Source organism: Manis javanica, chromosome 10, assembly GCF_040802235.1.
Source record: "Manis javanica isolate MJ-LG chromosome 10, MJ_LKY, whole genome shotgun sequence".
Lineage (NCBI taxonomy): Eukaryota > Metazoa > Chordata > Mammalia > Pholidota > Manidae > Manis > Manis javanica.
In genome coordinates this window covers 105,619,560-105,630,880 of record NC_133165.1, presented here as the reverse complement: position 1 = coordinate 105,630,880, position 11,321 = coordinate 105,619,560, and the positions used below count along the sequence as shown (strand labels likewise).

General features: G+C 42.7%; 1 protein-coding gene across 2 annotated transcripts in view; it reads left to right on the top strand.

Annotated features, from left to right (window-relative positions):
- Nucleotides 1-2,882: 2,882 nt before the first annotated feature.
- The window catches only part of BPIFC (BPI fold containing family C), a 38,405-nt gene continuing 29,966 nt past the window's right edge, over nt 2,883-11,321 (top strand). Inside the window, exons 1-2 of one of the 2 annotated variants that reach the window (XM_073213794.1) lie at nt 2,883-3,041; nt 10,170-10,293. In XM_073213794.1, the coding sequence (XP_073069895.1) occupies nt 3,024-3,041; nt 10,170-10,293 (142 nt within the window). In that variant the 5' untranslated portion in view covers nt 2,883-3,023. The remainder of the gene's footprint in view (nt 3,042-10,169; nt 10,294-11,321) is intronic. The other variant, XM_017664106.3, reaches the window with a different exon arrangement.

Here is an 11,321-nt window from a genome sequence, read left to right as displayed (position 1 = left end):
CATCCATCCTCCCCAGTCCCTTTCCCTTTGGTAACTGGAAAACTAAACTTTGTACATTTTTTTAAGTTGTTTAAAACATCTTTTAAATTATCAATTTAAAATAAAAATAGAGCAAATACAGTAATAATGCATCTAATTTCCTGACGCCATGATGAACTTAGTATATGCCAGCTCATTTCTTTTCTCGTAATATGATCTCCACCTTTACAGATGTCAGCTCTGAGACCCAGAGGAGTGAAGTGAATTGCCCAGCATCCTGGATAGGGTGGGCAGGGAAAGTCCACATGAGATGAGTGCCCCCAAGAACCGCGGGATGAAACCCCACATCTCACTCTCTCCTCTCACCATTCATCAAGGACACCCTTCCTGAGAACTCTCTCCAAACCCCATGCAGAAAGTACCAGGATGCCCAATGGCAACTCAGTTTTTCAATGGCATATGGTTAGACTTTCAGGGCTTTTGTTAGAAAAAGAAAAATGAATGTTCACTTCAGGAAAAATACAGTTATTTTACAATTTTCAGCTTCCTTCTAAATCCAGCAGATGCCATGCAGCCAGTTAATAGACATGAGCTACAAATAGGAGGCTGAGCAAAATCTAAATCTTTCTGATAGGAAAAAAGAATGGAGGGTGGAAGTGTGGTGGGAAAACAGGGGAAGAAGGCAGAGTCAAGAGCTGCTCTGGGGAGAAGAGGTAGGAGGAAAATTTGGACTATGGGGAGAGAGAGAGAAAGAGAGAGAAACTGGTACTGCCACCCAGGGAAGTTTCTGACTAGAGGATGAAAATATTTAGAGGTACTTTATGAATTTTTTTCCATGTCATGGTTGATGTCATTCATCTTCTTCTGTCTGGTTCTGTATTTTTTTTCCATAACACACTAAAATAATCGAAATACAAAATCTCTGTAACACATGAAAGTATCCTGCATCCCTCAGATAGCACATGCTTGCTTCATGGGAAACTGCCTCAGATGATCTCATCCACTTCTGTGGCTTTAATTGTACCTCTAGGAAATTCGTATTTCCAGGTGACCTCTTCCTGGAATTCCAACTACCCCCCTGACATCACCACTTAGATGTCTAATACCATTAGTTCTGCCCCTTGCTACATTCCAGACAAACTGGCCCTCCTTTACTGCTCGTCCACCTATTCCCTTCAGTGTTTTGCCCGCCTGGGGTCTAATGCTGAGGTCTCAGCTCAAATACACCTCCTCAGAGAAACCTTCCTGGACCATCCTAACAAAGTAAGCGTGCATCCCCCAATTACATCCCCCTACCAATTATGAGACCACCCCACCAGCTGTGCTTCTTCATTTTCTTTACAGCACAGCGTCGTGATCTATACATTTTTGTTTATTTTGTTGTCGACTTGTTTATTTTTATCTACTAGAACATAAACTCCATGTGGACAAGGATTCTGCCTTTTTAATGAAGAGGATCTTGCACATAATAGGTGCCCAACATTTGTGGATTGAATGAATGAATTAATCTATGATGACTGACAATAAATGATTCTATAAGGAGAGTGTCTTCAGGCTCATATCACCATTGATATGGGCTCATACTGATAAGTAAAATTTTGCAGCACTTTACAGGTTCAAGAGCACATTCCCATAGGTTATTGCTATGGTCTGCATGTTTGTGACCCCTAAAATTTATATGATGAAATCCTAACCCCCAAAGATGATGGTATTAGGAGGTGGGGCCTTTAGGAAGTGCTAAAGTCACGAGGGTGGAACCTTCAGGAATGAGATTTATGCCCTTGTGAAAGAGGCTCCGGAGAGATGCCCATTTCCTTCCACCATGTGATGACACAGTCAGAAAGCACCAGCTATGAACCAGGAAAGTGGTCCTAACCAAGATGTGATCAGGCTGGCTCCTTGATCTTGGGCTTTCCAGCCTCAAGAACCATAAGCAATATATCTCTATTGTTTGTAAGATATGGGTTTTAGCTTATAAGCTTAACTTAGACTGGCCTGTGGTTGTAGCAACTCTAACAGACTAAGACAGTTATCAACATTTTTTTCCCACCAGAACCTATCCAGGTAGATACTGTTTTTATCCTCATTTCACCCCTAAGGAAAGTTAAGTTAGATAGATAAGAAACCTGAAAAGCTGTCAGAAGTGTAGACAATGCCAAGCCAACATGTCTGTTGTTCTTAATAGGGTTACCAAGCTTCCTAGTTTTCCCAGGACTGCCCTGTTTTTAGTCCTGAAAATCCCACATCCAGCGAAAAGTAGGACAGGTGGTCACCCTGTCTCACCTAGGAAATTGTAAATAAGACATTGACACTTAATACAATCAGATCTCTGGCCCTCTTTGCAATGACTGAAACATGGAAGATGGAGGCAGGGAAGGGGTTTAGAATCTAAAGATACCAAGTTACGTAATAGTTGATGAACCCACTCAACTTACTTCAAAGGCACGCTGGGAGAGGAAGTCATCAATAACCTGTTAAGGAGCGGACACTTAGAGATGCCATCTTTGGCTACCCTGAAAGATAAAGATGGTAACTAGATCAGCCTGCTTATTGAGCCTCATGCTTTCAGACTGAATCTGATCCAGCAAAAGTCCAAAAGGTATTCTGGGAGATAGTGAAATCATCCACTGTGGGCACTCTGACCAGGAAAAAAGGCAACTTATTATCCCAAAAAGGAAAGTTCTTCCTCCTACAATTCAGCGCAGTTTAACCTTTTTCAATACATTGGAAATCTTGAGGTATTCGTTATGGTTAAAGAAGTCATAGTAATTTCACAGGGGTGGGGGCGGGGAGCAGCAGGGAGGTAATTATTGCATAGAAGGGACTGTCTGCTCATCTGGGTAGAGACTGCAGTACTCATTCATGCCATTGGGTAACTGAAGTGGAGCAATTATGTATCACATTTTGAAAGAGGCATTAAAAAAAATCCACACCAGATGATTCAGACTGAATTACCTTGTCTTTTCGGCAGCTGAATTCAAGGCTCAAGTGAAGAGCACACGACTTCAAAGGCAGAGGGAATCGAAGGTGCTCCCCAGCTTTGGATGCTTCCTCTGTTAGAGGTAAGAATCATAAACAAACTTCAGGTCTCTGCCAGTGCACAGCCTCCCCACCGGGATTGCCCTCTCGCTAGAGATGTCCCAGAGCTGGCAGGACATCTCCAACAGCCAGCTGTCATGTATCCTGAGTTATGATTGTCTGCTTGGTTTCTCTGTGTTTTGTTTTGTATTTGTTTTTTATGTCACTCATGCTCACCCAGAAGACTATGAATGGCTCTAAGGAAGGAAAGAGAGCTGGCTGGTTTGGACTACTACCTGTTTGGTGTTGCATTACTCAGCAATGCGAAGGAGGTCCTCAACAGCCTGGACTTATTTTTGTCTCCATTTCAGTGGGAATCCCAGCATGGTGGCAGAAAATTCTAGCTCGTTTCTCAAACACTGTGAGTAGGATTAGGGAACTGCTGCGGTCTCTGTGCTCTGGAGCCAGGTCTTCAAGCACGTCAGTGAACTAGATCCTGCCAGAGCAAACACCCACTTGCCTGAATTGTTTTAAGTGTGGAGTTTTGGGAAAAAGGACTAGGCATACACTTTCAAGGCCCTTGTCCTTAGAGATGTTCATATAAAATCAGATGTGTGAGCTGAATCCCCTAAAATGTCTCCAATTCTGCCTGTATTCCATACCTGTTGATTTAGACTTCTTACATACATTTTGCCTTAACCATTAGGTTAGATTGTTCTTGTAATCTAGGCTTCTTTAAACCAACTAAACTTAATTTTTCAGACTTTGCTTCTGCTTTGGGGGGATTTTTACATTATCTATTTATTGAGCACATACTATGTGCCAGGCAGGAGATGGACAATAATTAATAATTAATTAAGTAAATACAAAGTAAATGAATTAAAAATAAGATAGTAGAAGTCTGATAACTCTTATGAAGGAAATAAATTGGGTGATAATATATAATATAACTGGGGTAGAAGTTTCACCTCTTTTTTCTGTATTTTTTACTCAAGTATAGTTGATATACAATATTATATTGGTTTCAAGTATACAACACAGTGATTCATCAGTTACACCCATTATTAAATCCTCACCCCAACTGGTGCAGTTACTATCTGTCAACACAGAAAGATGTTACAGAACCATTGACTATATTTCTCCATACTGCACTTCGATCCCTGTGACCAACTTACATTATGATTTAGATTTTGTGCCCTTTTATCCACCTCACCTACCACCTACCCTCCTTAACTCCACCCCCATTGTTAACCACCAGTCACTTATCAGTGTCTATGAGTATTGCTGTTTTATTCATTTTTTTTGTTTTTAGATTCCACATTAAGTGAAATCATATGGTATATGTTTTTCTCCACCTGGCTTATACCCTCTGCATCCATCTGTGTCATCACAAATGGCAGGATTTCTTTTTTTTTCATGGCTGAACAATATCCCATTGAGTATATGTACCACATCTTCTTTATCCATTCACCTATTGATGGACACTTTGGCTGCTTCCGTATCTTGGCTATTGTAAAAAATGTAACAATAAACGTAAGGTGCATGTATCTTTTCAAATCATAGATTTTGTTTTCTTCAGATAAATTCCTAGAAGTGGAGTTACTGGGTGGTATGGTATTTCCATTTTTAGTTTTTTGAGGAACCTCCACCCTGCTTTCCATAGTGGCTGCACCAATTTACATTCCTACCCAGAGTGTAGAAGGGGTTTTGCCTGAGGGGTTTTGCCTCGGTTTTAAAGGCCACATTTCATTCACTCACCATTCCTTTAATCAATTTTTCCAGAGTCTATCAAAGCTCTCCTCTTGAGCAGTAATGGTAAGCTGATCTGTCTCAAAAATTTTGTAAGTTGTACTAGAGTTTTCATATTTCTAATCATTGGAATGGCTCCAGTAAGGGCCATCTAATTTAGAAGTGCTATTCTGTCTGTGTTATTGGTATGGAAATATAACAGCTTCTGAAGCTTTGAATCTTGGAAAGAAGCAGTTCCTCAGAAGCAACAAAATAGGCAACTTGCTGGCAGGGTTTTTAAATTATCCTGGATCCCTCCTTTTAACAGACAACTCACCCTGCCCTTACTTGTCAGCCAAATTACTTAACCTCTTGGGAGTCATCTCCTTGCCTGACAAGGTATTCTTTCCTACCCTGCCCAGAAATTACCATCCTAACCAAACAATTCAGCTGGAAAGTATGTACAATCTATCCCCTTATACCCCAGTAATTTCATTCACTCATAAAATTTCTAGAGGAAAAGCATGTTTTTCTATGTGCAATTTTGAGTTCCTGGATTTCCATCAAAGTAGACCACTTCAGAAACGTCCTTTAAACATGAAGGGAAAACAGATTTCTGCTGCTGGAAGAGAATTTAAGAGTCAAATTTAAAATCTGGGCCCAAGAAACTACAAAGGGATTTGCACTTTGATGCTTGAAATTTTCCAGATGCTTAACAATTTTTCTCAATGCCTTCGAGAAACTCCTATTTAAAATTCCCAGCTGAAAATGAAAAATCTAGCACTTACCAAGTCATTAAGTGAAAAAAAAAAAACTCTCATAAACATCAGAATTAGGAGCCAGAAGAAGAAGGTTTCATTCCCAGATGCCTGACTTACTATGTGATCTCAGGTCTCTCGGACTGTCTAAATCTGTGTGTCCACATGTGCAAAATGAGGGTAGGGTCACAGTAACATCTGCCTCAAAGAATTGTTGCGAACTTTGTAAATGGTAAAGAAATACAAGCTTATTATGTTAGTTGTTATTGAGCAAGTAATACCTCTGCTTTGGTTTACTGTGCTGTTCACTGTAGAAATACAGAGCTATTCATATGATGGTTTGGTTTTCTCTCTTTTTTTTCCCCTAGAACCTCTCTTAGCTAACCAGAATCTTATAAACCAGTCAGTTGATCAGTTAACAAATATTTATGGAGCAGATATCCTATGCCAGCAGATATCATTTATAGCTCAATTTACATCCAGTCTAATAGGTATAGTCTTCTTGGTCTAACCTTTTTTTCCCATCGCTTTACACTGCTATGAAAATTTTTTCTTCTTTTTAAAAATAATCCATCTTATGCCTGCCTTGGCATGACTTAATCCATTTATAATTCTTTGCCTCAAGTGATATTAGTGTGACTACACAATAGTATGGCTTAAAATGTGACAACACTTCTATACCAGTTGGTAAATAGCAACTAACTAGAGCCCCAGGAGTGTTCCCCTCATTCCCATAGTCACATCCATGTCTGCCTGTCCCCATCTCCAGGACCCCTTGACCACCCCCAGGACAGCTATAGGATCAAGGAAGGCCTAGCATAGACAGCAGCTGGACCTGGTTCCTGCATCCATTCTGAGTATAAGATATTGTTAATATCACCCTACCTCCCAGAATGTAGAGGACTCCCACCTGCTTATCCCACTCTTCAGCCCTCAGATCACTTGTTGCTTGGCTAGAGGCCCTCCTCTCCTACCCGAGTCCCTTCCCCTTGGCTCTCACTCTTATTTCTCCATGCTTCCCTTAGTGTTGTCTGCACCCTGACCATCCCTGAGCCACCCCTCCTTAGCCCTGCCTCAGCACTGCTGCCCAGGGTCTTTCTGTAGATTGTCCTATGTAACCCAAACCACCTCCATAGGGCTGAAGCATCCTACTGAATGCACAGGCCATAGCAGTGTTAAAATATTGAAATACCTCAGTATCTAATAGTAGATAGTGACTACTCTGAGTCCCATCCCCCAACCACACTGGCCAGTCCTCTGAGACTTCCCCGTTCCCCATAATCCAATGCCTGACCTCCCCAATCCTGTTCCAGGACTGTGGCCAATCTGTTCTGATGGGTGCAAGCACTCTACTAGTGTAAAAATGCTTTGTTAATCAGCTCTGCAAAGTACTATGATATAATGTAAAGTGAGGTAAAAGCTCTTCCTTCATGATTCACTGAATTCATTGTACCAGCACTTACCAATCACTCACTGTGTCAGACGCTCCGCCAGGCTCCAGGACCGCCAAGCTGGATGAGATCACTGCCCACATGACATTTACATTCAGTGGGGGAGACAAACAATAAAAAAGAAAATAAACATACACACTTGAAAAATACGTTTTCTGACTGAAGGTTCAGAAGGAAATGAAATTAGCCCAGGGAGTCAGAAATAGCTTCACAAAGAAGGCTGTGTTTAAAATGGGCCTTAAGGATGCACAGGGTTTCTGCAGGCTTAGCTGAAGGGGAACAGTATAACACAGGCATTAAGCAAGAAACATGGCATGAGTTTAGGGACCAGGAGTTCAGTGTGTTTGCAAAGTGGGGTGCACAGAGAGGGCTCCTGGGAAATCAGATGAGAAAATATACACCAGCCTCTTTTCACCCCTGAAGGTGGGTTTATGCACTGTACAACAGACAGGTCAAGACCCTAATTCTCAACCACAAGGCCCTCCAGCAAGATACCCACATGAGCTGTATATATAACCCTGTCCTCTGAGTTGAAGATACGCTGTCTGAGCACAGGTCAGTTAAGTAAGTTGGGCAGCTTGCAAACTAGACAAAATGCCAGCCCAAAGGGTGAGTAGACCAGCTGGATAAGCTGGATACACTGGTGTGGGGTTTCCTAAGACATTTTTCACTGGCCCTTCTTTGTGCCAGAAAGCTGATATATCTCCAAAGGCCCCATCTTCCCATGTCACACAAAAGCCCAAGATAGACTAACAACTGCTCTGCTCAGACATTTCCCTCTGGTCAGGCTTCTCTGTTCCTCTCAAGTAAATTCTCTGGAACACCCTTTTATCCGCATCATCCCATTCCCACCTCTACGGCCTTTCCCGTAAGCCCACACAACCCACTTTATCAAACCCCTCACTTATCTTGACCAAGCATCCCCCCAACACACATCTCTTACAATGACCTCTTCTCCTTCATCCAGATTGCTCCCGAACCCCAGCCTCTCTCTGAATCCTTCCTTCCCTGGCCTGGCTTGACCCCTCCCTCTCTCTAAATGAACGGCTCTTACAGCTTCCTCTTCCGTGACCACACCCACAAATGCCTCCCTGATTTGTTTTATGTTTGCATGTTAACTCAATGGGTGTCTGTCGCCTGTGGGTCTTTGGCATTGCTGTTGGTAGCTCTGTTTCATTCAGCAAGAAAATTGGGTGGCATTAGTTCATTGAGTCCATTGATTCAACAAGCATATGTTGAACATTTACTATATGCCAAGCGCTAGCAAATAGCAGTAAAGAAATGTGACCCTTCCCTCTGGAGAAGATATTTCTTTAATTAAAATTTTTGTGTACCTCTGTTGTGCCAGGCACTGTACTAGACCCTGGAGGTATAGAAGGAAGACACAGTCCCTGTGGTAAAGATAATCACAATGTAGGATGGCACATATTAAGATCAAGGATTGCCCTGTGTACTGTGGGAACTCAGAATGCATATCTGGTCCACTTCATGGTCTCACGACCTTGAGACATTAATTCATTCATTCAATCAGTTGTTTATATTTACCCGCTGCCTACTCTGGGCCAGTCATTGTTCAAGGTGCTGCTGCAGGGATGAAGTTCTTCCCCACGAAGCCTAAGAATTCTGGTAGGAGAGACAGACAATAAACAAATAAGTAACTACAGACTACATTAGATAATGATAAGTGCTTTGGAGAAACATAAAGCAAGGTGGGCATGGGGAATATTGGGGTCATGGTGGTAGTGTCTAGGAAAGCCTTCACTGAGATAAGACTTGAGATGCCTGAAGAAAGTAGAAGACGTAGCCATGTGGAAGACAACTGTGCCCGGCAAAGGGAACAAAATATGCAAAGACCCCAGGGTACAGGCTGCTTAGAGTGTTCAAGGAAGATCAGCCACAGAGGCTGGGGCCGGGTGAGCCATGTGCTTTCAGGAAGAGGTCAATGAGGAGGCAGAGGCATGGAGAAGGGAAAGGCCCTGCAGCTCCTGGAAGGGTCTGATTTTTAAAGCTGAGTAGGATGGGGAATCACAGGAGGGCTTTAACAAGGCAGTAAGTAGAGGGGACAAGATCTGACTTGCATTTTAAAAGGCCCGCTCTGGCTGTGGTAGAGAATAGCCCAAAAGGGCAAGGGAAACAGTAAGACAGGTAGGGAGGCAATCTTAAACTTCCATGTGAAATGATACCAGCTTAGTGTAGCGGTTGGAGGTATGGTGGTGGAAGGTGAGCCTGTCTGCAAGCTCATCACGTCGAATGCTCATACAGATGCATATGCGCTGCACAGAGTGCGGTGGAAGCACAGAGGAGAGAGTGATGAGCCCAGTGCAAAATCATATGGGGAGGGAAGCTTTCATAGAGGGGACACTGGAGCTGGCCCTGGGGGATGCATTCAGCAGACAGAATGTGCATATGTGACCCAGAGGCAGGGGGAGAGTAGAATGGGAGGTGAAGGAAGAGAGAGACAAAGAGAATGTGTACAAGCATGTGTGTTTCCACTGAAGAATTAGAAAGCCCTCAATTATGAAACAACTGACAAATTGAGGAATAGCAAATAGCTCAGGGTGGCCAGCTCAGAACACTAGCACTTAGACAGGAGAGAAGGGATAGGGGCTTGGAAAAAGTTTGGAGCAGTTGTGAAAGGTCTTATTGCCATGCTAATAGCTTAAACCCTATCCTGTGAGCAAGAGGGAGTCATCGAGAGTCTTTAAACGAATGAGTGCTTGCCTCACACCCACTGAGGCCACCTTTCTACTCTGCTGATTCATTTGTTCTAAAACTGTCAAGAATCCCTCACCTCTCCCCCATTTTCCTTCCCAAGACATATCCCAATCCTTGCATTTACTGTAAGGCTCTCATTTGTATTGCATTACATTGTATTATGTTATCATCTGTGTGTGTGTGTGTGTGTGTGTGTGTGTGTGTGTGTGTGTGTGTGTGTGTGTCTAATTCACCCACTAGTCTGTGGGAAGCAGAGGTCAGGGTCCACACATAGGTAATCTCTACATCCCTGGCACCTAGAACATATTCTGGTGTGTTCAATAAATGATGACTGGATGGATGGATGGATGGATGGATGGATGGATGGATGGATGGATGGATGGATGGGCATATGGATGGGTGGGTGGACTGCATTCTGGAAACGAGCAGTGAAAATGAGAAATCCGAGAAACACTGCATGGAATTGACTGATGAAAACATCAGGAATAATAAAGGATCCATAAATGCTGGTTAATTACAGATGCATGCAAGAATGGCCCAAGTCCTCTGGGGATGTTTCTTCCTGTGGACTCTCTGCAGATCATCCACTCAGACCATCTACCCTGGAATCAAGGCGAGGGTGACTCAGCGGGCTCTGGACTATGGTGAGTTGGGTGCTCTTAGAAGCCAGGCTGCAGCACCGTTAGGTGGAGTCTGGGACCCAAACCCAGAAGCTCATACTGAGACATCTCATGACTGAGACAGGCTCTACTATGGGATGATCCAGTCCCTTATGCAGAAACTGCTGAGATAGCTGGGAAGAAGGTGTTGCCTAAAAAATTATCACCTTGACAGTGGGCATATCCTAACACAGCCAAAGATTCATTCTCTCTTCCCCCTGCTCTCTCTGTCTGTCTTCAGTGTCTGTCCTCGAGTGTAAAGTGAGGATCCAATGGGCTCACCTGTGAAAATACTGCATGGAGTGGTGGAAAAATACAGGTCTTGATGTCAGAACCATTTCTTGAGCATCTGCCCTGGCCAGGCTCTTTAATATGTGCTTTATAAGTCCTAGGTTGATTTAATTCCAACAACAACCTTACAAGGAAAGGGTAGTCATTTTATAGAGGAGGATTCTGAATCTCAGAGAAGCTGAACTGAATTTCCCAAGTCACACACCAAGTCACACACACTCAAATGAATATCTCATAGCCCTAAAGGAGAATGCATTAAAGGACAAAAGAAAAGAGATTTGAGAGAGTAAAAGTAATATCTTAGAGCTTCAAAAAGGAACTTAGAGTCCCCTACAATTGTGTGCAAATTTAATGTGGATGATGATAGTACATTTTTCTTGAAAGAGGCTCCATACATTCATTAGATGTGCAACGGTGTCTAGGACACTGAACGATTAAGAACAACCCTGTTAGAGGTGTTTATAAACACAAGGGAGAGAAAACTGTTGAACTGAGATTTTCTCTGGGCTAAGTTGGAGTGAGAGCAGATTGTGCAGAGGGAAGAGACTGTAAAATATGGGCCTGTTTTTCCCCTTTAAACTTCTGCCTGAAATTAGCTGAATATGAGTTGATAGATCTCTCCCATTCCTCCTTAACTAAAGCAATCAACCCAAGCACTAGTAGTCTAAGTGCTACTAAGACTTGCTTCTCCTGCTACACCAGAAATGAAATAAAGGAAGGAA